This window comes from Chelonoidis abingdonii, chromosome 1 (genome assembly GCF_003597395.2).
Source record: "Chelonoidis abingdonii isolate Lonesome George chromosome 1, CheloAbing_2.0, whole genome shotgun sequence".
Classification (NCBI taxonomy): domain Eukaryota; kingdom Metazoa; phylum Chordata; order Testudines; family Testudinidae; genus Chelonoidis; species Chelonoidis abingdonii.
In genome coordinates this window covers 7,796,500-7,823,505 of record NC_133769.1, presented here as the reverse complement: position 1 = coordinate 7,823,505, position 27,006 = coordinate 7,796,500, and the positions used below count along the sequence as shown (strand labels likewise).

Below are 27,006 nucleotides of genomic sequence, written 5' to 3'. Positions count from 1 at the left end.
ATTCCTGGCCTGACCTTCTGACACGCAGATGCCAGGGCTAGGAAGTTATCACTCCCATTAGAGGGCAGGAATAAAGCAACTACATTCTGTCTCTAATAGCCAAGAGTAATAAGATGAACCCTACTGAACTCAGAGGAAACAGGATATTTCCCCCTTTATGTACATTATAATCTTACACTTAAACGTTTCTGTATCCATTTACACTGAAATGGGTTTTTGTCTAGACACAGGATTCACTCTCCAAGCCCCAGACAGGATTAAGCAGGTCAACAGGCAGGATACGCAGGCCAAAACCTTGGGGTGCCATTATTAGTCTAAACACACAGCTTCCCAGACAGCTTGGTCTGAAAAACAATGGAAGGGGAGAGAGAACAGCTGTCGAAGCAACCAATGAGCAAAAGGCTCTGAAGATCAATGGCGCCTGAGCTGGAAGGGTTCTGGACATACATTTACGACCCGGCTAAGTGAATAACACCAGTTACACAGAACAGACTACTCTAACAGAAAGGGTAAGGGGACATTTATCTATAGAGAAGAAACTGGATAGGTCTACACTAGAACTGCTGCAGCTGTGCCGCTGCAGTGTAGACACTTCCTATGGTGACAGAAGGGGTTCTTCCATCACTGTACTAAATCCATCTCTCCTAGAGGTGGTAGCTAGGTCAATGGAAAAATTCTTGCATTCATCTAGCGCTGTCTACATCAGGGCTCAAGTCAGCTTAACGACGTCACACAGGGCATGAAATATTTCACAGCCCTGAGCCATGTAGTTAGGTCAACCTAACTTTGAAGCATTGGCCAACCCTGAGCCAAAGTTAGGACTATAACTCTAGTTTCTTTCTAGCAGGCATTGTGGCCCAGTGACTAGAACACTGGAGTGGACTCAGGAAACCTGGGTTCTAGACCCAGCTCAGTCAGGGGCCTGCTGGGTGACTTGGGCAAGCTTCTGCCCCTCAGTTTCCCCATCTATAAAATGGGGATAGTGCTACTCTTTTGTAGGGCATTGAGAGATCTAATGCAGATAAGCACTGTACAAGAGCTTGGTATTATAGTATATGCTTATTCCCCCCTGAAGCATCTGGCACCAGTCATAGTCTAGATGAACCACTGGTCTGACCCAGTATGGCCATTCTGATGTTTCTCAGTATAATGTAATTGAAAGCAAAACAACCAGTGAAAAGCCTGAAGCTGGGAAACTAAATCACAAGATCATAGGATATGGATCTTTTCCCTTTCTGGTTTAATCACTTCAAGTCCTGCCCACGTTCTTGGGAAAGATTCGTTACAATATGACCGATTGTCCACGGTCTGTATAAAGCGAATTGAGCTTGACAGTTCACATTCCAAATATTCACATCACAGAATCATCATTACACTTGACCTCCTTGCTGACCGTTTCAAGAAGAGGCCAGAGATCCAATGGGCCATGGGGTTAAACTGTCCAGTGAGGCTAAACTATCCTCTTACCACTAGATGTGCTTCCCCTAGGTCAGGGGTTCTCAAACTTTATTGCTCCGTGACTCCCTTCTCACAACAAAAATTACTACACCGCCCTTAGAGGGGGTCCAAAGCCAGAGCCTGCCTGAGCCCCGCCAAAGCCCCACCACCTCGGGCAGGCGGACAAAGCGAAAACCCAAGGGCTTCAGCCCCAGGCAGGGGAGACTAACCTGAGCCCCACCACCCAAGGCTTAAGCCCTTGGGCTTTGGCTTTGGCCCTGGGCAATGGGGCTCAGGCTTCAGCTTAGAGGCATTCTTTCCTGACAAGCAGATTACCATTGGTGATGTAATGATCCAGCCAACACTTCCTTCCAGGGCCATATACCAGCCACTTCTACAGCACCAAGGAAAGATTCAGCTACTGGCTCAGCAGGTGCAGAATGACAGCTCAATGCACTTTTGGTACATTGAAGGGGCGCTGGTGCTGTTTATTCACAAGTTGGCATAATATCTGTGAAGCAAAGGGGGAAAAGTTGTTGCCATGGTGGAGGTGGAGCAGCTGTCTGCTGAGTTTGAACAGCCCAACCTGAGGGCTATTTGAAGAGCTCAATACGAAGCTATATAGCTCAGGGAGGCTTTGAGAGAGCAGTTTAAAAAGGAGCAACGGCAATTCATTGTGGTTTACCGTGCTCTATGTGGCTCCGCAGTTTTGAGGTCTGTTAGGAACTGTGTGGTGCTTGGCGTACATCTACGAATATAGTATCAGAGGGGTAGCCATACAGATCCAGACTAACACGGCTACCCCTCTGATACTTGACACCATGCAAGGCACTGCATTTAGCCGAATGGAGTGGAAATCCATATATATACCTGCCCCTGAAAATTTCCACTACATGCATCTGATGAAGTGGGTATTCACCCACGAAAGCTCATGCTCCAAAACATCTGTTAGTCTATAAGATGCCACAGGATTCTCCGACTACAACACTGAACAGTGCTGTGGAGATCTGGAAGCCTACTTTCGCCATCTATGAATATAAGCACTCTTAATGCACTTGTTAATTTTACAGTGCTTGCTGTACATTTATGATTATTACACTGCTTGTCTCTGATCCTACGAGTTGTTTCACTCTGTTCAATAACAACTGTGTGCTTTCAGAACTCCTAGACACTCTGCAGCATATGTTGTGAACTAATCATGATTAATTAATTTTCCAAATAGAATTGTATTCACTAACAAAACCAGTGTAAAGAAAAACCTGTGCAATTTAAAAGCAAATACACTGAAAACTTAATAAATTAATGGAACAGAATATAGGGGAAATAGCATTCATGCCACCTACACACACTGACCTGGAAAAGCCACGGTTGTGGTATATGTGAAGCTGTGGTTGTCCTTAAAGTCCTTGAGGGTGGAATGGGAGGGTAAAGATACGGTCCCTGATACTACATGGAATTATGAGGGCCCCTAAGGATGTGCTGTAATGGAGTTCTCCATGGACTGCAAAGGAAGGTAAGCCTGTGATTGCTGAACCTGTAGGCCCACAAGCGTCAGTGGAGTGTGTTTTTTGGTTCTTCTCTTGTGTATGTACTTGGTGTGAAAGCTTTTCCATTACAAGTACAGTCCCTATTTTACTATAATGCAGTTCCATAGGAGAAAAGTCACATTTTTCCAATAATGTGCAATACAAAATCTAGCTCAGGGGAGGGCAAACTATGGCCCAGGGGCCGGATCTGGCTCATCAGGACTTTCAATCCAGCATGTGGGATTGCCAGCCCAGTGGCGCAGCAGGGATAAGGCAGAGTCCCTTCATGCCCTGGCCCCACGCCACTCTCAGAAGTGGCTAGCACTACATCCCTTCAGCCCCTGGGGGAGGGGCGGCAGAGGGTCTCCGTGCGTTGCCCTTACCCTGCAGACACTGCCTTCCACAGCTCCCATTGGCTGGGAACAGGGAACTGCAGACAATGGGAGCTTTGGGGGTGGAATCCGCAGGCGAGGGCAGTGCACAGAGCCCTTTCCCCCTCTTCCTTCCCCCAGGGGCCACAGGGACATGGTGCTGGCTGCTTCCAGGAGCAGTGCAGGGCCAGGCCAGGCAGGGAGCCTGCCTTAGCCCTGCTGCACGCCGCTGCCTCCCTGAAGCTGCTTGAGGTAAGTGTCGCCAGGCTGGAGCCCACACCCTGAACCCCTTCTGCACCCCACACTCCAATTGCCTGCCCTGATCCCCCTCCTGCACTTCGCATCCCCTCCTGTACCCCAACCCCCTGCCCTGAGCCTCCTTCTGCATCCCGCACTCCTCCTGCACCCCATCTCCTTGCCCTGAGCCCCTTCCTGCACACCGCATCTCCTCATGCATCCAACCTCATGCCCCAGCCCTACATTCATGGCCCTGCATGCAATTTCCCTACCCAGATGTGGCTCTCAGGCCAAAAAGTGTGTCCACCCTGGTCTAGCTGCTAACAAACAAAAAAATGAATGTGTTGTTCTATTTAAAATTTGGGCCTTTACTAGAGCATTAAGTGAGAGATCCCTTGACCTGCTAGGAAGCCAGCACTTTGTCAGAAGATGAATTTCTTCAACAATTTCCTCCCCACACTGCTTAATTCCTGGACACAACCACCATATGTGCAAGTATGTTTCCCTTTTCCTGCAACCCCTCTAAAAAGGAGCCTCCCTAGCAGCAGAAGTATGAGGGTGTCAAATACCATTTATACAGTAATTTATAAAAACGGCTTTATGAGCTCCACAAATTGAAGATGTATGTCCCATTTCCCAGAGACCCACTCATCTAGATCAATTTCTTTGTGCAAATTCCTCGCCCATTTTTTATCTAGGTGGTTTCCTTAACATCTTTTTCAATCAAATTGTACATATCTTTGAAATCAAACCTTTTATTCCAGCTTGCTCCTGGATCAACTCCTCAAATGCGGTTAAAAGGTCTAGATAGAGCTGTCTTGTATCCAGATTTCACAATAGAATGTTTGAGTTGGAAACCCTGAAAATATGGGATCATTATTAACCTTATTACATAGATCTTGGTACGATTTCAAAACAGACGCTTGGAACAGCTGTCCTAACTGAGTTCTCTCAGCTCTTACTCACATTTCCTAGGAATACATTCCTGATTATTAATGAAAGTACTTAGGGTGAGGGCCTTGACAATAGGAATGTTAAAAAATGTGTCCAAAGCTACTATGGTGATCTGGATGAATGGGTGATTTTTTAATTTTATCTTTGGTAACCTAATTTATTTTTTTAACCCGACAATCACTATGAATAGCTATTTCTGGGCTCCCGTCTTGTTGGAGTTTTACCCAGTGTTTGGATGGTCTAATGTTAACTCAATGGCCTACATCTTTTAATGGCGATGCATAATAATAAATAATAATAATAAGCCAAATTAGGGAAAAGCTAGTCCACTCCACTTTGTAGACTGAAAAAGAACTTCAGAACTCAACCCTGTGTCTTTTGTGTTTCCATATGAGTTTTAATAGTTCATCCTGTCATGTTTTTAATGTCATATCAGGGATACCAACAGGGATGCATTGAAACAAAAACAACAACTTGGGGAGGAGGTTTGTCTTTACTGAGGATGCCTCATCTAGACAAGACATTTCATATTCCAGTCTTCCAACTCTTTTACTATGTTATTAACACAGCAGGGCAATTTGCCTTAAGATTTTTCATCTTTCTCCACAATATTTATTCCTAAATATTTGAAAGATTCTGTTACCTACTTAAACTTACATAGCGGACAGCAGTTTGCTTTGACTCCTTCAGGAATATTAATTGATAAAATTTCAGCTTTATTGTAGTTTATTTGGAAGACTGATACCTGCCCAAATTAGCAAGTCATTTGTTCTAGAACTTTGAACAAGGCTTCTGGATTCTGCAAATATAACAAGACAGCAGCAGCATACAAAGCTATTTTGTGTTCTACTCCAGAAGGCATTTTGATGTTCTTTACCAAGGGACTGTTTCTCACATTTATTGCAAACGTATTCCCAGAGGAAACAGGAAGGCAGGGGAATGACAAATAACTCTTAAACAAGTTAAAAGGATTGATCACTATTAGCCAAAGCGGTCCAACAAGGCTGAGTATATAAGACCAACCTGCCCCATAAAACAGATTTTCAAAACCAAACCTTACCAAAATCTGTCTAAGGTACTCCCACTCCAGACTGCTGAAGGTTAGTGCACAGAAAGAATAGCTAGAATTAACATTATAAGTCAAATTCAGAGTTCTTTGGATATTATCAAATAGATGCTTTCTAGCAACGAACCCAGATTGGTCAGGGTGAACATATTTGGCAAAAATGACACTCAATCCATGTGCTAGCACCTCTGCATAAATTTTAGCAGGTGCATTGAAGAAGTAGGTCTGTATGGTGCACTTATGACCTTTTTCTTCTTTTGCAATGATCACAATTTTTGCCTTTTCCATGAATCTGGACTCTTGCTCCCCTGCAATATACCATTAAACAATTCAGTTAAAACAAGGACCAACTCTTGCTTTAGAGCTCTGTGATACTCCCCAGCAAACCCATTAGGATCTGGAGCGTTACTGGATTTTAAATTCTTAATTACAACATCAACTACCTCTTGTAGATTTAGGTCTACCTTCCAAAACAGTTCTTTAACCAAACTCTCTTCAAGAGCGCTCATCTTTTTGAGGGATGATATTTTATGAGGTATGAAAAGGATCCCCCCCACCTGCCATTACCACCTTTCCAGGATCCCAGAGAATACGTCTATTGAGCCAATCCTTATTTTCTTCTCTATATTTCTGAAAATATTCTTCCAGCTCTTGAATTCTAAGGGATTCATATAACAAATCTCTATTAAACCACAAGGCTCTTTGTTTTTGCAGAGTCTCAGTCTTTTAGTCTAATATATGCAGGGGCATGACCAGCCCAAATTGTAACTCCCAGATTAGCTTTTTTTCCAGACACGGAATTTTTGATCTGGTCTCAGTTTAAAGCCAGGCTCAGAGACAAGACCAGGGCTATAAGCTCTACCACTGTCTAGGCCCATTTTGGTATTTATCAGCCTCCTCCCCCACATCATGATTGGGCTTTATCACCACAAGACCGCCGTGAGGCAGGAAAGCATTATCGGCAGTTTAGAGAGAGAGACCTGAGGCACAGGTAGGTTCAGCGAGTTGTCCAGTCACAAAGGAAGCGTAGCAGATCCCAGAACTAAGCCCAAGTCCAAGGCCCAGTCCAGCAACTCAGTATTACCAGCACCAGAAGTACAAAAACCACAAGTCACACACACACACACACACACACAAAAACCATGACGTTTACAAGATTTATGGTTTTGTTTGCCTTTTGGATAAGCTCTGGTTACATTTTCAATCCTTCCTCTGTAACCATGAAGGCTAGAATCTCTCTTTTAAATTAAAACTGATATTTTCCTATAAGCAAGCAACTCCAGGAGGTGGGGCTTTAAGACCTCAAATGTCCTAAGCAGGGCCGGCTCCAGGCACCAGCTAAAGAAGCAGGTGCTTGGGGCGGCCAATACCAAGGGGTGGCCCTCAGGCCACTATGGGGCGGCACATCCGGGCCTTCGGCAGCGGGTCCCTCAGTCCCTCTTGGAGCGAAGGACACGCCGCTGAATTGCCGCTGAGGAGTAGAGCGGCATGATCGCGCTGCCATGGCTGCTTTTTTTTTTTTTTTGCGCGCACCGCTTGGGGCGGCAGAAAACCTGGAGCTGGTCCCTGGTCCTAAGTTTCATGTTGCAGGATTTGACAACCCTGGAGCTATGTCTACACTTTAGTTGGGATGAACTATTCCCAGCTGGATAGATGTATACATGTCAGGGATCCCCCCCACACACACACACTGAACTCTAGGGTACAGATGTGGGGACCTGTATCAAAGACCCCCTAAGCTTATATTTTACAGCTTAGGTTAAAACTCCCCAAAGCACAAATTCCTTTCCTTGTCCTTGGACAGTGCTGCTGCCACCACCACCAAGTGATTTACACAAAAATTCAGGGGAGGGTCACTTGGAATCTCTATTCCCCCAAAATATCCCTCCAAACCCCTTCACCACCTCTCCTGGAGAGGCTTGAGAATAATATACCAACTAATTGCCTTAGCAATGTGAGTAAAAACCAGACCCTTTATCTTTAGGGCACTAAAATCAATTAGGTTCTTAAAAGAAAAAAAACTTTATTATAAAGAAAAAAAGTAAATAATCACACCTGCAAAACCAGGATAGAGGGTAACTTTACAGCATAATAAAAAAAATTAACACAAAGGACTCCCCACTAGACTCAGCTTCACATTGACAAAAACAGGAATAAAACTACCACTGTAGCATAGGAAAATTCAGAAGCCAAAACAAAAGATAACCTAATGCATTTTCTTGCCTTACTTACAATTTCTGTAATTTTAGATGGATCATTCCAGGTATGTTTTCAGATGTTGTACCTGCTTGGTCTCTCCCTCCCTCCAGAGAGGGAACAAACTAAGAGACCCAAACAAATTCTGCCCCCTCTCCCAGCTTTGAAACTATCTTCTTTCCTCATTGGTCCTTCTGGTCAGGTGCCAACTAGGCGATTTGAGCTACTTAACCCCTTACAGGTAAAGCAATTTAGTACAGCTGCAAGGAGGAATTTCATGCTACTCTTTTCTTTATATTTATGACAATATGCATTAGCTCTGCTTGAGCTAGCTCACTCAAAAGAACAGTCTGGCTGTGGAGGCATGAACTTCAGGCGAACCGCCCAAGTATGTACCTAAAATATTAGATGGGGTCGGACTTGGGCAGCTAGCGCAACCTGCTGCCGTCACACTGCTATTTATGGCACGCTAGCTGAAGTGGCGCTAACGTGTATAAGCAGCAGAGAATCCTGTGGCACCTTATAGACTAACAGACGTTTTGGAGCATGAGCTTTCGTGGGTGAATACCTACTTCGTCAGATGCATGTAGTGGAAATTTCCAGGGGCAGGTATATATATGCTAGCAAGCCAATGCTAGAGATAACGAGTTAGTTCAAGTCAGGAGGATGAGGCCCTCTTCTAGCAGTGAGGTGTGAAAAGACTAAGAGAGGAGAAACTGGTTCTGTAGTTGGGCAAGCATTCACAGTCTTTGGTCAATCCTGAGCTGACTGGTGTCAACTTGCAGATGAACTGAACTCCAGCAGTTCTCTTTGAGTCTGGTCCTGCAATGTTTTTTGCTGCAGGATGGCCACCTTAAGGTCTGCTAAGTGTGGCCAGGGAGGTTGAAGTGCTCTCCCCCTACAGGTTTTTGTATATTGCCATTCCTAAGTATCTGATTTGTGTCCATTTTGCCTTCCATAGAGACGTCCAGTTTGGCCGATGTACATAGCATGAGGGGCATTGCTGGCATATATTACATTGGGGGATGTGCAGGTGAATGAACCAGTGATGGTGTGGCTATCGGTTAGGTCCTGTGATGGTGTCGCTGAGTAATATGTTGGGCAGAATTGGCATCGAGGTTTGTTGCATGGATTGGTTCCTGACTAGAGTTACTATGGTGCGGTGTGCAGTTACTGGTGAGAATATGTTTTAGGTTGGCAGGTTGTCTGTGGGCGAGGACTGGCCTGCCACCCAAGGCCTGTGAAAGTGTGGGTCATTGTCCAGGATGGGTTGTAGATCCCTGATGATGCATTGGAGGGGTTTTAGACATGTGTATGTCTCCACAAGCTGCAAATTACACCTCCCAGCTACGCTGCCCTGACTGACAACTGCTAGACCATCCTTCTGCCCCATTCAGTTGGATAACCCGTAAGGTCAGACAGCACCTTCAGATGTCCCATGTGACAGCTATGCAAAGGGAGCACTTGTTATTCAGTGTTTCTCCATCAGTCATTCTTCGGACTACTGCATAAGAGATATCCTTTCCCGGACTGTCAATCTCCAACCCTTCAAAATGTTTCATTCTGCTGTCCAGCCACTGAGGCTTGAGAAAGAGTTTTAAGCGAATAGGGGCTTACATCTTAAGGACTTGATCAATTGGCGTCAATCAACTGGACACAATCCTCCTCAAATGCAGAAGATGAACAGAACTGGATGACAGGTTTCAGAGTGGTAGCCGTGATAGTCTGTATAAGCAAAAAACAATGAGAAGTCCTTGTGGCACCTTAAAGACTAACAAATTTATTTGGGCATTTATTTTAGCCCACGAAAGCTTATGCCCAAATAAATTTGTTAGTCTCTAAGATGCCACAAGAACTGGATGAGTCACTAACTGACCTTGGTCTGTAATTTGTTTAATTTTAAGTTCTGGTTAAACCTGCCAATCAGGAAAAAATGCAGGGGTAAGTTGTGATGTGCACTGTTTCCTCTTTCTGATGCAGGAAGCCCGACATAAGGGGTTTCAGAAAAGGGGTTAAGCAGATGCTTTGCAGTTCAGGAGGGCGCAAGAGCAGTTTTAAGTATAATAATATTGTTTTGATTGTTCTAATTAAGTTCCTTGTTCAGTTAGAAGAACGCAACACTGTCATTCCTAGTTCCATATGAGGGTTTGCAATACTTGCATTGAAGACACTAGGAGATTGGTGTAGTTTTGGTTCAAGTTAGATCTCTATCGCCATCATATTTATGCTCCTCAGAAGCTAGAATCTGCGTGCTATAATTTAGGAACCAGCTTGTTTTTCATTTAAGTTTACAATAATTTGTTTAAGTCAGCCTTCAAAAGATGTAATCACAACATTAAAGATCAAAATTCAAAAGCGTGATACAAAGTTATCAGTTTTTAAAAAATAGACCCTACCCTGACTTTTGTGCATGAACATGTATGGTATGCTCTGTAAATTCCAGTATTTTTATGAATAAAAGATCTGCTTTCAGATGTACTTGACAAGAGGAAGGGAAAGTTTCTATCTCAAACCTTTCCAAAAGTCCCTTTGTTTAACAGCTCCAACAGCAGAATGGAAACCATTGAGCTGAACAACCATTCTTTGTATAGTAAGTTGATCCATTTGTTGTACTCGGTATGAGATGTTTGACCAAAACAGACCTGAAAAGCCCAATCAAGACACACAAGAAGGATTTGAAGAGCGAAAGATGCAAGTGCACTAATTCAAAGCATCTCACATCAAACTTTATGTCATAAACAGATAGTTAAGGGTTAATGTCTCTTTCACCTGTAAACGGTTAACAAACTGTGAACCTGGAACACCTGACAAGAGGACCAATCAGGAGACAAAATACTTTTTGTTCTCGGTAGAGGTAAGTCTTTGTTTTTGTGTTTTTTCTTGGTCTGTTGTTCTCTCTGGGTTCTGAGAGTGACCAGATGTACCTACAGGATCTCTACTTTTGTTCAAGAAGTACAAATAGAAAGGCGGTTTAATCTTTTTGGTTGTTTTTCTTTATTTGCAAATGTGTATTTTTCTGGAAGGATTTTAATTTGTATGTATGCTGGGGGGAGGATTCTCTCTAGTGTCTATAAGCTGAAAGACCCTGTAACATTTACCATCTTGATTACAGAGACAACTTTTACTTTTTCCTTTCTTTTATTAAAAGCTTTTCTAAGACCTGATTGATTTCCTCCCTTGTTAAGGCTCAAGGGAATTGAGTCTGTACTCACCAGGGAATTGGTGGGAGAAACGAGGGAAAGGGAGGGGGCAGGTGGAATTCCCTCTGTGTTTAGATTCACGGACTTGAATCTTGTGTTGCCGTCTTGGTGAGGGGAAAGAGGAGGGGGGAAGGTGACATTCCTCTCTATTAAGATTCAAGGAGTTTTGATCACAGTGATCTCCTAGTGTACCCAGGGAGGGAGGATCTGGGAGAAGAAAGGAGGAAGGGGAATGGTTTATTTCCCCGTTTGTGTTGAGACTCAAGGGGTTGGTCCTTGGGGGTCCCCCAGGGAAGTTTTGGGGGACCAGCGGTACAGGCACTCCAAGTCCTGGTTGGTGGCAGCACTACAAGACCAACTGGAACATTAAGCTTAGAGGAATCATGCGGTTACCCCATCTTTTCGACTCTAAGGTTCAGAGTGGGGGTATATACCCATGACACCTTAAGTTCTAGTTCAGTCTCCATGGACAGACACAAGCAGGGTACATCTACCTGCAATAAAGATCCACTGCATGGCCGTGGCTGGCCCGGGTCAGCGACACAGGTCAGCCACAGGTCTTTCAATTGCAGTAGACACACCCTGAAGAAAAGTGCTTTGGCTCAACTGTATCCTCACTCAGAATCTAAAAGTGAAAACCTCAAGGACAGCTAAATGTGTCTACATATTGACTATTAGCTTCACTCTTCACAGTCCTCGCTAGTGGTTTCAAATCTGGGGCAGATGAGGGTGGAAGATTGAAAGAGCTGCTCGACCCAGCCTGCTCAGGCATGCCTCTATTCCGGTGTGGTGCCCAGGGCATATCAGGAATGACAGCTTGAGTGCGGTTCAACCCAGGGCTCTGATCCAAGGCATATGAGGGTGACAGCTTGGAATTGCTGTTCAACCCAGGCCTACCTGAATCCCAGGGACCATATGAAGGGGTCACTGGGAGTGCTGATTAACCTGGTCCTCCTCAGATGCTGTGTGTGGTGTATGCTGATTCTGGGACTGGAAGAAAACCCAGCCCGGGGAACCAGGTCCTGCAAGCTAGCTCCACGGGGAGGGAAATGCAGAAGGAGAGAATGCAAGAGCTCCTAATAAGAACACAATGACACAAACAGTACATTGAAGACATTACATGACCCCCTCCCCCAAACATAGAATTCAGGATTGAAGAGAGCTCAGGGAGGTCATCTCTTCCAAAACCCTGCTCAAAGGAGACCAACACCCAACTAAATCATCCCAGCCAGGGCTTGGCAAGCTGACCTTAAAAAACTCTAAGAAAGAAGATTCCACCACCTCCCTAGGTAACCCATTCAGTGCTTTCAACTCACCCTCCTAAGTGAAAAGTTTTCTAATATCCAATCTAGAACCTTCCCCAACTGCAACTTGAGACCATTAGTCCTTGTTCTGTCATCTGTTACCACTGAGAAAGTCTAGATCCATCCTCTTTTGAAACCCCCTTTTAAGGTAGCTTGGAAAGCAGCTATCAAATTCCCCCCTCCATCTTCTCTTCTGCAGACCAAACATCCCAATTCCCTCAGCACTCCTCATAAGTTCATGTGCTCCAGTCATCTGGAGTAATCATTTTTGTTGAAAAACCTCCACGGACTCTTTTTCCCAATTTTCCACATCCTTCTTGTAGTGTTGGGCCAAAACTGGACACAGTTACTCCAGATGAGCCCCACCAATGCGAATAGAGGGAAATGATCACATCCCTTGATCTGCTGGCCATGCCCCTACTTATACAGCCCAAAATGCCATTAGCCTTCTTGCAACAATGGCACAACTGTTTGACTCAGTGTCCTCTACGAAAGAAACCCTAATAAACTCAGTGTAACTCAAACTAAGAACGGACAAATCTGTAACAGCAAGAACTGGTAGCACTGCCTGTGATCATCACAATTCCCATTTTCTCACTGCCTCCTCAACGTTATACTTAAGGTCTTGCTCTATATAGCTGGTACGATAACTCAAACCCTAGGAAAGATCTGCTGAAAGGGACCATGGGAAGTCCCTATAGACAGGACAAAGCCATATAAACGACAAGCTGTACCCTACATGCCATCAAGTTAAGGAGGGGGCCACCCTCTTGGAACAGGTTTCAAATAGGGTCATTCTAAGCAGGCGGGACCAAAGCACTCCTTGGCTATGTAATATTTTTCTCCTCTCCCAGAGTTAAGTTGAATTTTTGTATTGCAGCTTCCATTCAAAAACCTAAAGAACAAAATATATTGTCTGGGTAACTTATCCATGGGAAAACTCAATTACAAGGAGGTAGATAACCTGGATGGTCACCTGGGACATCCATGAACGAGAAGTCAGTTGGATGAAATTGCTAGGGACAGCTTGAGATAAGGGGTGGGGTTTTTTTGGGGGGTTGGGGCGGGAGAGGAGGTAGGAACAAGAGAGGGGTTGGCTGATGGCCATTCTTGCTGGAACTTTAAATTTTCTTAGACGAGGAGAGAAAAAGCAGTGGCTCACCACGATGCAGAGAAATGCTTCCAGCCCGCCCAGTTTTAGGGCCTCCCTCACTTGAGTTATCCGGAATGAGGTAACTGTGAATTTAAAGTATCAGAGGGGTAGCCGTGTTGTTGGCATCTGTAAAAAGCAGCAGAGAATCCTGTGCAGCCTTATAGACTAACAGACGTTTTGGAGGCGTGAGCTTTTTCGTGGGTGAATTCACCCACGAAAGCTCACGCCAAAACGTCTGTTAGTCCTATAAGGTGGCCACAGGATTCTTGCTGCTTTTGTGAATTTAAAGCACAGTATCTGTCATGCAATAGCTTTCTGTGTGGAAGGTCCTCTTCTGGCCAAAGGATTAAACTTTTTTTGGTAAAAGTCAGTAAACTTCAATTTTCAATGTACACAGAAACTGGGGGGGGGGGGGTTTTTAATTGATATTATTTAAGTTTCCAGGTAGGCAAAGTGAACAAACTGCTGCTTGAGAACGTTTAGAGTTTGTTTAACGATACTCACTCTGCGATTTGACATGTGATGGTTGGCAATTTGTGTTTAATGGTCATTGAGGTTTACCTTCTGAATCTAAACATCTTCTGCCATGAAATAATTAGTCTGATCCCGCCTCCCCCCACTGACTGACTCGCCCATAACTTCCCAACACTGTGAACAATTCAAACTGATAAATAATTGAAGGAAAAAAATCTTAATCCATAATTTCTCACTGTGAAAAAGAAAATTGTTAAAATCAGCTTAAACATCAATATTATGTCACGTTATAAACAAAATTGAATTTGCCCACCCTAATAAGAGCATTTACAACGAGTATATTACAAGTAGCTATCCCAGTCCAATTTCTAAGTGTAGACAAGCCTTAAGAGAAACATTTCCTCATGGAAAAAGTTTTGCACCCTTTCCCAGGACTGGACCCATTGATTCACAATTTGGCAATCTGCAGCTGAAATAGCCAAGAAGAGCTGTCACCATTCAGCCAACAAATCTTTCACAAGGACACAGACAAAGGTTAAAACTACTTCAGATGGGATTACTCACTTAGCTACAGTTGTGTATGCCATGACAACCCTTCACAAGAGCAGCTTGCACAGTGACAGCAATGGTGCGGTCTCTGCATTAAGAAACCAATGCATTGAAAGGAAATATGTTCAAGTTATTTGTGGCGGACAGTCTCATGTGCCCAGTTTAAAGTGTACTGAAACAAACAAAGAAAGAATGAGCACTATTTCAAACAGATCTCTTCCCAAGTTAGAGATGGGGTCTGGATCCCCCCACAACTCTGTACAGAACTAGCCCTGGAACCTTTCTGGATCTAGAGCTGAACTCCAGTACTTTGCACTCTGGCCCCTTTATCAAGAACAATTTAATTAATTATATACTTTTTTTTTTATTATAATTATTTATTTAACATTTTTAAATTATTTATTTTAAATTATTTATATTATATATTTAAAATTAATATATATATATATTAATTTTTTAAAATTTAATAAATTTTTTATATTTTCTATATAATAATAATTATAATTATATATTAAAATATTTATATTTATATATTTTATTTTTTATTATAAATTATAATAGATTTAATTTTTTATTTAGATTATATAAATATATAATTATTATATATTTATTTTTTTATTATATTTATTTATTATTTATTTATTTTATTTTAAAATTAATTATTATATATTTCTTTATATTTATTATTATTTAATTATTAATTTTATTACCTATTTAATAATTTATTAATTAATATTATATATGTTTTTTTTATTATGTCTTTTTAATTTAATTTTTTATATTTAAATATATTATATATTTTAATTAATAATATTTACCCACCATATTTTATATAGTAATATAAATTATTAATATTTATTAATATATTTAGATATTATATTTATTATATTATAATTATATTAATATATTTTTTAATATTTATCAATTAAAATTTTTTTTCATTATTTTAATATTGATTATTTAGTTTATTTTATTATATATTTAATTATAATATATTTAATTTTTAATAATATTAAAATTATAATAATTTTTTATATTTTAATTTTTTATTTTAATAATTTAATAATATATAAATATTTTATATTATTTTTATTTAAAAAATAATATTGTATATATTAATTTTTTTTATATATTTATTAGTTTATTATTAAATATTTTTTATATTATTATTAATTAATATATAAATTTATTTTTATATTTATTCATTATAATATTAATGTAATTATTTATTATTATATAAAATTAATAATTTATATTATATTTATAATATATTTTTATACGTTTATTTATAATTATTAATTATTTAAATATAATATTTATTTTTATTTATATTTAAGTTATTATATTTATATAATTTTTATATTTTAATTAATTTATATTATTTTATTTTTAAATTTTATATAATTATATTTTTATAAAATATTTATAAATTTATAATTATTATTTATAAATTTATATATTTATATATATTATATTATATTTATTTATTATATATTTTAATTTTTTATTATCTATTAATTATTTTTATTATTTATATATAATATATATATTTATAATTTAAATATATATTTTTTGAATATATAATATATAATTTTTATATTATTATATTAATATTTATTATTATATTAATATATATTTTTTCATTAATATATATATCTTTATATTATATTTTTTTTATTAATATTATTTATTAATTAATAATTTTTTAATTATTATAATTTTAATAATTATTTTATTAATTTTAATATTTTATTAATTATATTTATTTTTTAGTTATATATATGTGTGAAGCAGCAGCAGCAGTAGCAGCAAAGCTCCTTTCGTTCTATAAATGTTCTTGATAGAAATGGGCCAGAGTGGCAAAGTACTGGAGTTCAGCTCTAGATCCAGAAAGTCCAGGGCTAGTTCTGGTACAGAGTTGTGGTCCAGACCCCATCTCTAACTTGGTAAGAGATCTGTTTGAAATAGTGCTTCATCCTTTCTCTTGTTGTTTCAGGTACACTTTAAACTGGGCACATGAGACTGTCCGCCACAATAACTTGAACATATTTCCTTTCAATGCATTGGTTTCTTAATGAGCAGAGCACCGCACCATTTGTGCCTGTCACTGTGCAAGGCCCTGCTCTTGTGAAGGGTTGTCATGGCATACACAACTGTAGCTAAGTGAGTAATCCCATCTGAAGTAGTTTTAAACCTTTTTCTGTGTCCTTGTGAAAGATTGTTGGCTGAATGGTGACAGCTCTTCTTGGCTATTTCAGCTGCAGATGCCAAATGTGAATCAATGGGTCAGTCCTGGAGAAAGGGTGCAAAACTTTTTCCATGAGGAAATGTTTCATCTTAAGGCTTGTCTACACTTAGAAATTGACTGGGATAGCTACTGTAATATCTCTGTGTAAATGCTCTTATTTAGGGTTGGCAAATTCAATTTTTTTATAACTTTGAATAATATTGATGTTTAAGCATTATTTTAACAATTTTCTTTTTCACAGTTGAGAAATTATGGATTAAGATTTTTTTCTTCAATTTTTATCAGTTTAAATGTTCACAGTGTGGGAAGTTATGGGCGAGTCAGTCAGTGGGGTGGAGGGGGTATCAGACTAATTATTTCATCGCAGAAGATGTTTAGATTCAAGAAGTTAAACCTCAATACCCATTAAAACACAAATTGCCAACCATCACATGTCAAAATGCGCAGAGTGAGTATCTTTAAAACAAACTCTAAGACGTTCTCAAGCAGCAGTTTGTTCACTTTGCCTACCTGGAAACTTAAATAATTATCAATAAAAACATTTTCTGTGTACAGTGAAATTGAAGTTTACTGACTTTTACCAAAAAAAGTTTAATCCTTTTCCAGAAAGAGACCGTCCACACAGAAAGCTATTGCATGACAGATACTGTGCTTTAAATTCACAAAAGCAGCAGAGAATCCTGTGGCACCTTATAGACTAACAGACGTTTTGGAGCGTGAGCTTTCGTGGGTGAATTCACCCACGAAAGCTCACGCTCCAAAACGTCTGTTAGTCTATAAGGTGCCACAGGATTCTCTGCTGCTTTTGTGAATTTAAAGCACAGTATCTGTCATGCAATAGCTTTCTGTGTGGACGGTCTCTTTCTGGAAAAGGATTAAACTTTTTTTGGTAAAAGTCAGTAAACTTCAATTTCACTGTACACAGAAAATGTTTTTATTGATAATTATTTAAGTTTCCAGGTAGGCAAAGTGAACAAACTGCTGCTTGAGAACGTCTTAGAGTTTGTTTTAAAGATACTCACTCTGCGCATTTTGACATGTGATGGTTGGCAATTTGTGTTTTAATGGGTATTGAGGTTTAACTTCTTGAATCTAAACATCTTCTGCTATGAAATAATTAGTCTGATACCCCCTCCACCCCACTGACTGACTCGCCCATAACTTCCCACACTGTGAACATTTAAACTGATAAAAATTGAAGAAAAAAATCTTAATCCATAATTTCTCAACTGTGAAAAAGAAAATTGTTAAAATAATGCTTAAACATCAATATTATTCAAAGTTATAAAAAAATTGAATTTGCCAACCCTAAATAAGAGCATTTACACAGAGATATTACAGTAGCTATCCCAGTCAATTTCTAAGTGTAGACAAGCCTTAAGATGAAACATTTCCTCATGGAAAAAGTTTTGCACCCTTTCTCCAGGACTGACCCATTGATTCACATTTGGCATCTGCAGCTGAAATAGCCAAGAAGAGCTGTCACCATTCAGCCAACAATCTTTCACAAGGACACAGAAAAAGGTTTAAAACTACTTCAGATGGGATTACTCACTTAGCTACAGTTGTGTATGCCATGACAACCCTTCACAAGAGCAGGGCCTTGCACAGTGACAGGCACAAATGGTGCGGTGCTCTGCTCATTAAGAAACCAATGCATTGAAAGGAAATATGTTCAAGTTATTGTGGCGGACAGTCTCATGTGCCCAGTTTAAAGTGTACCTGAAACAACAAGAGAAAGGATGAAGCACTATTTCAAACAGATCTCTTACCAAGTTAGAGATGGGGTCTGGACCACAACTCTGTACCAGAACTAGCCCTGGACTTTCTGGATCTAGAGCTGAACTCCAGTACTTTGCCACTCTGGCCCATTTCTATCAAGAACATTTATAGAACGAAAGGAGCTTTGCTGCTACTGCTGCTGCTGCTGCTTGTTTTGCACACCTTCTCAGCTTAGTAATGGCAGCTGTACGGCCCAAACTTCTTTGGTCACATACTGGGATCGGGAGGGACAATAAGTAACCTACACAAAGTGACAAGTCCACTACTTATTTCATACAAAAGTTATAGCAGGCTACAAGTCCAAGGTGTGGCATCAGCCCCAGTCATCCTCATTAACCCATGTATTCCCCAGGCAGCTCAAGCTTGTGGGCGCATAAGGTATCCTCACCACTTCTGCTGTAATGGACTATTCACAAGTAGATAGCTTTTGCAAGCAGACCCCAATCACTCTGCCTCTTCGACCCATTGCCCCAAAACAGTCCCCTGAAACTCACATGTGCTGTGAGGCACTCAACCCGGCCCAGTCATGTCTGTGGCATTATACATGCTATCGTCCAAGGGAGTCCATAAGGCAGCGCCATTGTGCCTTTAGTTATCAGAAGCATGTTCCACCCCATTTTGAACCTGCTCCATGTAGTTGTATTGCCTCCTGATACGCTCGTGGAAATCAAGACAAGCCTTCTTTACCCAGGGCAGCAGCACATAGGCTGGGTTGGCTGAAGATAACAGTGGGCATGGGTACTCCTTAATTGTCATTAGGGAACAACATATCAGCTTCCCATACTGGGACAGACCTGCCCTGAACACCCTGCCATCATGCACTCTGCCAGTGCATCCCACATAGGTTCACAGTTACACACACCCATAATTACAGATTACACACACCCATAATATCCTTTCCTGTAAATCTACTCACTTCTCTAAATGGCAGGCATTAGGTGGGTGTATATATATATATGCTACCTGTAGCACCTGCATAGTTTAGAAACATCATTTTTTTTAAACAAACTCTGCAGTTACTGCAAGGATATTTCCCAATTTAGCCAGGGGTTGCAGGAGAACACTGGAATGTGTCCCAAAGATTTCTGGGTGCACAATCTATGCTTTTTAGCACCACAGCTCACTGTGCTGTTCTAGGTTAGCTTTCTCAGGGCATCGTGGGACATATTGCCAGTCCCTTCTGGGATGGTGGGTAGAAATGGTCTTGGCCTGGGAAATTAATTTCCTACCTCAAGCCAATCTGGAGTGTTCTCTCCTGGTCCTGTAAGAGATGGATCCTGCTTGTCCTAACAACCAGGACCAACAGCCGACTGTTTTCATAGAGGCTGTGTTTCTTTGGCATGCCATAACAGAAGCTGTCTCCTAGAGATGGTGGTTTTGTAACTTTAGATACCAGCAAGGTGAAGGATGTGGTATGAACCTGAACAAAACCGAATGAGTTTACAATTAACACTTCATTTCAGACAACGCTACTCCTCCCCTCTGGAGTCCTCTTGTTTACCTTGCTCCACTTTATCCAAAGCTACCTTTGTTATGAAAACTTGTTTTCAAAAGGCACCTCGAAAACCACTTCTCTAGGAGCGTAAACACTGCTGTTTGATGCTGTTTTCAGAACAAACTTTCCAAATTTATTGCCACTATTCTGCATCTCCAGCAAAGTAATTAACCTCGCTATGAAAGATGAGCAGAAAGTATTCTGACCCACTCGCGCCCACTACGCCATCCTTGTTCTTTACTAGTATTCTACCCTCCTGACAGTGCAGCCATATGCCCTGTTGCAATTACAGATTGTTGCAAACAATCCTTGAAGCTAACAGTTCAGCCTCCTCCCCGATCAGAGTAGACGTAGAGTGTTCCATTTCGACAGACATACTCGGTTTCGGTTCACTGCCTCTAGTTTATCCATATGCTTCTGTATTTACACAAAATGACTCATCCCTCATCACTGGGAACCCTTCCCATGTTGTTGCCATTAGCAAATTGGAAAGTTCAAAGAAATTTCATGCTATTTTCATGCTAGCGGGCCAGTGGGACATAACAGTTGATCTAAAGTGCAGAATTTGTGAAAAACATTTATAAAAACACAACCATTAAAGTGTTTCAGTTAAAGCTCTAATTGTAACAGATTTAAAGCATCTCCTTGCATAGTTTAGAAGCCAGACACTGCACCATGTGTTAGCCTCAGTTAAATTGGGCAAAAACAGACTAATCTGATCAACTGTGTTAGTCTATTTTCCATTGACCTAACTCAGCAAAATACAGACAGTAAAGAGATTTTTCCAGCTTGAATAATCCAATTATTTTAGTTAACCCACGTAAGGAATTTCAGAGGTTTTATTAAAATTTTTATCCTGAAAAACTTCCCCTTAAGATTGCAACCACTGCATCCTGGCTTTGAAACGATTCTCTCTGAAAGGTCCAGAGATATAAACAAGCCTCAAAGTTTGGATGTTTCTCCAGATCTTTTCAGGTCTTACGTCACCATCTCCTCTACTGTTCCAGCAACAACAGAGTTAAGATGTCCAGGTTCTAATCCTGGCTGGTTGTGCAACTTTGGGCAAGCCATTTAACTGATCTGTGCTTCAGTTTACCCACCCCAAATCACTGATGGCAATGCATAGCTACCTCATGAGGACATAGTAAGTTTGGTTAAGAATATTTCATTTGTTTAAAGAAGTAGTGCTTTATAGCCATTCATGGAGCCCCATGTTACCCCAAGGAAGTATTCACCCAGCTATTTTATAGATAAGGAAACTGAGGCACTGAAAGGAAGTCTGTGGCAAAGTCATGAGAAGAACCCAGAAGACTCCCTGCTCTATCCATAGGCTCAGATGTATTTTGAGATATTTGGATGACAAGCACTACAGACTGCAAGTTAGTCTTCTCCTATTTAATCGCACTGATCCCAGCATACCTCTAAAACCTACACTACCTGCTTCCAGATACATACTTTTACTTCTGTCTCCCCCACACAGCTAGTCTGTATAGTTAATGTAAACAAATATTTTATTCAATGGCTTCCCAGAGTCAGATGTGCTCAGAAAGCCTCTCTCCAACTAGACTTGGAGGGTCTGGATGCATTTGATGGGAGAAGTTTGCTTCTGAGACTTCAGGGAAGTTTCAGATACAAGTTTTTCCCGCTCTTCTCCCTCCTCCACCTGCAGTTTTATATTACAGTAGTTCTTCGCATAGGAGCCGACTCTGTGGGTGCTCCCTGCCCCGCCCCAGTCCACCTCCACTCCGCCTCCTCCCCTGAGCATGCCACGTCCCCACTTCTCCTCCCAGCACTTGCCACCACAAAATGTTTCACATCAGCAAGCACTGGGAGGGAAGGGGGAAGAGGAGGGATGTGGCGCGCTCCAGGAAGAGGCAGGGCTGGGGCAGGGAATTGGGGAAGGGGTTGAAACAAGGGTGGGGCTGGAAGCAAGCACCCACCGCTCTGGGAAAAGTTGGCGCCTATGGCTCTTAGAAGCCATAGCCAAGTTCAGGGCTTCGCTGTGCTGGGCGCTGTATAACATCGTTACTAATGGTCCCCATGACAAAGAGATTACAACATAAATAGGTAAGACAGAGGGGAATCAGAAGCGCAGAAAGGTGCAGCGACTTACTCAAGATCAGCAAGTTACTGGCCTAGGCAGCCTGACTCCTACTCCAGTGGCCTTATCCAGACCAGCTCCCTGGCTTCACTCTTACTCATTAGCACCTTCCCAGCAATCGATCAATTGCATTAGTCACGAGCCTCAAATTAAAACTAGCTCACCTTTTAAAGTTAAATGATATACACCATCCTCTGAATTCACTCCCCATACTAGGCTCTTGTTCCTCCGTTGTTAGCAATAATGTCCACCTCTCTTCATTTGAATTGATTATTACTTGGTAAACTCTATTTTAGGGTTTTAAATCTCCAGTGACTTGGCAGCTTAAGTCATCTCTGGTATTAGAGCAATACATGGAAAACATACCATTTCAATTAAGCAATATTGTATTTGCTGCCAGGCCACTCTGTTATATTAGCTTTATCTTCTCACTAGTATAAACCAACAGTGAATTACCTTTTCCTCATTGTCAGAGTTTTATAAATGACTAATTGTTCGCTGTTGCACAGCCAATTTAATTACAATCCAGTTAGGATCTGTGGCAATGATCTTGAGAACAAGTGTCAGGTCCCTTAATATGTATTTACCCAGGATCTATTCTAGCCTCCCCAGCAATGTAGATATTAGGAGTTTGTGTCTGGAGTTTTTTAAAAAAAATTAATGCTGAGAAAAAATAGTGCAAGCAAGATAGGAAATTCCATCTTCAAGCTCACAAGTCAAACCTTTTGTGCAGAGTTAGCCACGGCTTAAACTTCCAGTTATCATCCGCTTGTGCCACATAAAACCCTTTAACGTTAAGCAGGGAGGGAGGGTTTTTTTGGTCTTTAACTCAAAGAGATCTGTGTTTATACTCTGGCTTTAATCTCTGATTTTTGGAGACAGCTCCCAGTGCAAATAAAGATAAATTCTATTGGGGCTACTCTCCATCATCATGCAATATATGTAACGAGTTACCCCCCTGTAAAGCGGGTGCAAGACACCACCATATTAGTAGTAAGTGATTACACCCTGTGAAGCCACACAAAGATCTCTGAGCTATACATCCTGATGAAGACAGCCAAAACCCAGCCTTTCACAGTCTTTTTGCACTTGCTATAACATGGTTTCAATGTTACTTTTATCTGGAAGGTACATGGCTTATCAGCATTCCCAACAACACTGCTAACCCCAACCCAAGACTATTAGAAGACAGAAGTAACTCAAACCTATTCCACTACCACCACCCTGACACTCCAAGATCTACTAAAGATTGTCCACTCCTTTGAACACTCAAGTTTTAGCTGTGCTACCAGGATCCTGTCTACAACAGCACCATTCGGAATAACAGGGGTATAATCTAATGCATCTAATCATTTCCTTTAGTTAAAAATATGTTTTGAGCACACCAGAGACCACACTGTATAATAATCAACTACTGATCTTTGGAGTGTGTGTCAGGATTTGACCTTAAATTAAATGTTATTAACCCCTGCTCCCATCAGACACCTTGCGGAATATATAGAAACAATAAAAATGCATCTTTGCAAAAGGTCAAATGGAAACATCTTTTAAAGACTATTTTTCTCTTTCAGTGTTGGCAGCCCAACACTGCAAAATTGCAGCCTTCTAGCCCAATAGAGGCTCTTGGACTAAAACATACTCTGATGAGAAAGTGAGCCTCATTGTCCAACCAGAAATGCAAGAGGTAGTATAAACAGACTGGATTTTTACCTTTGCTCCCCACTGCGTCAGTGATCTGACATATTCGCAGGCCAAAACCCATGGAAGGAAACCTAAATATGCACTAACACAAAGGTTACAGCCTCCCTTTCAAATGCATGCCAGTTTTCAGCTAGGTACACCTGGTGTCTCACAGTTTAACAACATGGAATAGCCTTCCTAAAAAAGAAAAGGTCGCCAGGTGAGACATTTCAAGTAGTTTTTAAGTGTAAACACAAGACATAAGAACACAGGAGTTGGACACAATACAGTCTTCCTACATCAAAAACACGGCAAGAAAGTGGCAGGGATAGATCACACAAAAAACTTGTTAATAGGTGACCATTGCTAAAGTTTTAAGATACTTAATTGAAAGCAGGCTTGGAAGGATTTGAGTTTTTTTCCCAGTAAATGATGATTTCACTGAACGCACACAAACCAACAAAAATATTTCCCTCACTGATCCTCAAAATTCAGAGAGGCAAAGCAAGGAAAATGCTGCTAGAGAACTTCTTAGAGTTTGATTTAAGGATATTCCAATTCTATATTCTGACCTGGGACGCTGACACCTTGTTGGAAAGGTTAAAGTTTTAACTTTTGGAATCTGCTACCAGGCTTCGATGTTCAGCTTGTGCCGCACCAACCCTTTAATGTTGAACAGGGAGGGAGGTTTTTGTGTCTTTAAGCAAAGGGATCTGTTTATACTCTGGCTTCATAAGGACTCCGGTGCCTACAGGTGCTGGAACTAGGGGGTGCGGTTTCCATTATATCCAGGGTTTGCAGTTTGCTTCAGTGGCTCTCAGTACTCCCACTATACAAATTGTTCTGGTGCCCCTGCTGCCTCCCTGTGCCTTTACCTGCCTGATGCTCTCCCCCAAGTTCCTGCAAAGTGTAAAAAAAAAAGTTAAATGTATAAAAATAAAACAAGTTTTAAAAATAGACATCGCCCTATCTGCAGAAACGGTGCCAAAGAGGACACTCGCATTGCGCCGGCCCAGCTGGAAGCAAAGTCCCGACGACTAACTGATCAAGGCGTTGGCTTCTTTCCCCCCACCCACGCGGAGCAGGTTCAGCCCCAGGGAGAGGTGTGGGGAAGGTGCCGCCTGGCTCTGCCCCCCGGCCGCGGGGAGCGGGTACTCACACATCAGCGTGCTGAAAGCCACCGTGGCCAGCAGGGCTTGGACGAGCACCCCGAGCCTGCCCAGCAGCGCCCCGCTATTGCAGCCGTGGGGCTGGATTTTCACTGGGGTGCCCAGGAGCCCTGTCTCGGTCACGGCGACGGGCCGGGCAGGGCCCGGAGCGGGCTGCGGGGAAGCAGGGAGAGGCATCCCGGCCGGCTCCGTGCAGCGCCGAGCGCCGCTGCTGCTGCTGCGTCCTGCGGGGGAGTGGTCCCAGCCCGGGGGCGGATGTAGCTTCCCCGGGAAGGGGGCGGCAGGGACGGGGCTCAATGGGCGGCGGGCTCCAGTCCGGATACGCCCTGCCCCTCCCCGGCCAGGCTGCAACTGGGGGTGGGGGAAGAGGGGATGTTTTGGAGCAGGGGGAGGGGCCGGGTGGGTCATTCTGGGGAAGAGGGAGGGGCAGGTTGCAGGCAGGGAGGTTGGTTGGGGCCAGGGTGACTATTCTGGGGAAGGAGGAGGGCCAGGTTGGGAGGAGGAGGATCATTCTGGAGAAGGGGGAGGGGCAGCTTGGGGAAGGGGAATCATCTGGGGAAGAGGGAGGTGAGGGCCAGGTAGGGGAAGCTGGACAGAGAAGGTCATTCTGGGGTGCAGGGGAGCTGGTGATGCATAACGGTCCTTCTACCAGGCTGGTGATGAATGAATGAAGAAATCCTTCAAACTCCAGTGATACTCCTGGGTTTCTCTCAGTTTTGTCATCTAGAGCCACTTTGCCTGTGAGCTGCATCATTTATAAAACAAGGAAAGCTCTTAAAAACCAAAGAGAGAGACAATTCCTTTACTTCAAGCCATCCGCAGCAAAGCTGACTGTATGTATAGTGATGAAATAAAGGAATTCTCTGGTCCTCTACACCATAACCAGTGCCGTGGTTGGGATGTGGCTATGACAAGACAATTCTCTTGCACAGTTAAAACACAGTATGGGGTAGGGAAGAGGGGGCAGAAACTTCTCGTGCCAGGTTCCTGAACTGTGCTATCTTCTGGGGGGCCAGAGAGGAAAGGGATTTTGGCCCCGCAGGCTGTGCTGCACTCCAGCCGATTTGCACCCCTCAACTGGTGCAAATCAGCCCTAAGCCAAGCAGATCTGGCCACAGGAAGATCTCCCCTGCGTAGAGGCCATAGAAGAGTGGTGGCGCTCAGAATACACCCTCCAGCTGCAGCCAGCATAGGGGGGGAAGCTGGGACTTTCCTATGCACTGGTAATGAGCATTGGAGGCCATTGGCAGCTGCCACATATTACAGTCGACTAGTTGGCTGTAATGTGCCCAGTGGACTGAATGCTTGCAGAGTGGGATTCAGGGGACACAAATGCCAATACCTTTGCACTGGCCTAATCTACACTGATCTCTCCTTTAATAAACACTTAATGTTGATCCCATTTAGATCCTATCGACCTTGCAGCTGCAGCCAACCCCAGGCTTTCCAAAACCATGAGACTGGTTTAAAAATTGTGATAGAAATACGCTTGGGGTTTATTTGATTTGGGTTTGGGTTTATGAGCCTTTAGGGTTCACTAAGGTTACATTAAGCTTGTCTCTAGAGGGCTAGAAACATATGATTTTTTAAAAAAGAAAATGGATAATTAACTATTTGTTCACCCCGACCCACCTCAGTATACAATCAACAGTATATCAAACTGTCCTGATGTGAGAAATGCCTGAAAAGAATCTAGTGTTAAATCAGTAGGCTGAGCTTCCCTAGAATCCCTAAAAGCGGGGTTATTCTATCAGATTCCATTGTAATATTGGGTCTAACACTTCTCAAATGGGGAAATCTAGTTTGTTGGATTTCAATTTCACAATCTAACTGGCACCTTGTCAAATTCATAAAATTGACCCCCTTTCGTGCGTACAATCTCATACAATCACATGACTCCCGGACCTGGGGCTTTCAGAAAACCCACAACTATTGCAAGACTCATGATGAAATCATAGGAATTGGCATGGTTCAAAACCACTTCAAAAACTGTTCAGTCCAGTCTATATTGCAAGAGTGATTCAGGTTTTTACTGTCCTGTTGGAAATAGGTCATTAGTACAGT

The 27,006-nt window shown here is 41.9% G+C and overlaps 1 protein-coding gene across 1 annotated transcript in view; it reads right to left on the bottom strand.

Annotated features, from left to right (window-relative positions):
* The window catches only part of LOC116820684 (store-operated calcium entry regulator STIMATE-like), a 75,652-nt gene extending 50,533 nt beyond the window's left edge, over nt 1-25,119 (bottom strand). Inside the window, exon 1 of the mRNA XM_032773334.2 lies at nt 24,933-25,119. Coding sequence (XP_032629225.1) covers nt 24,933-25,119 — 187 coding nt within the window. The remainder of the gene's footprint in view (nt 1-24,932) is intronic.
* Between the last annotated feature and the right edge of the window lie 1,887 nt (nt 25,120-27,006).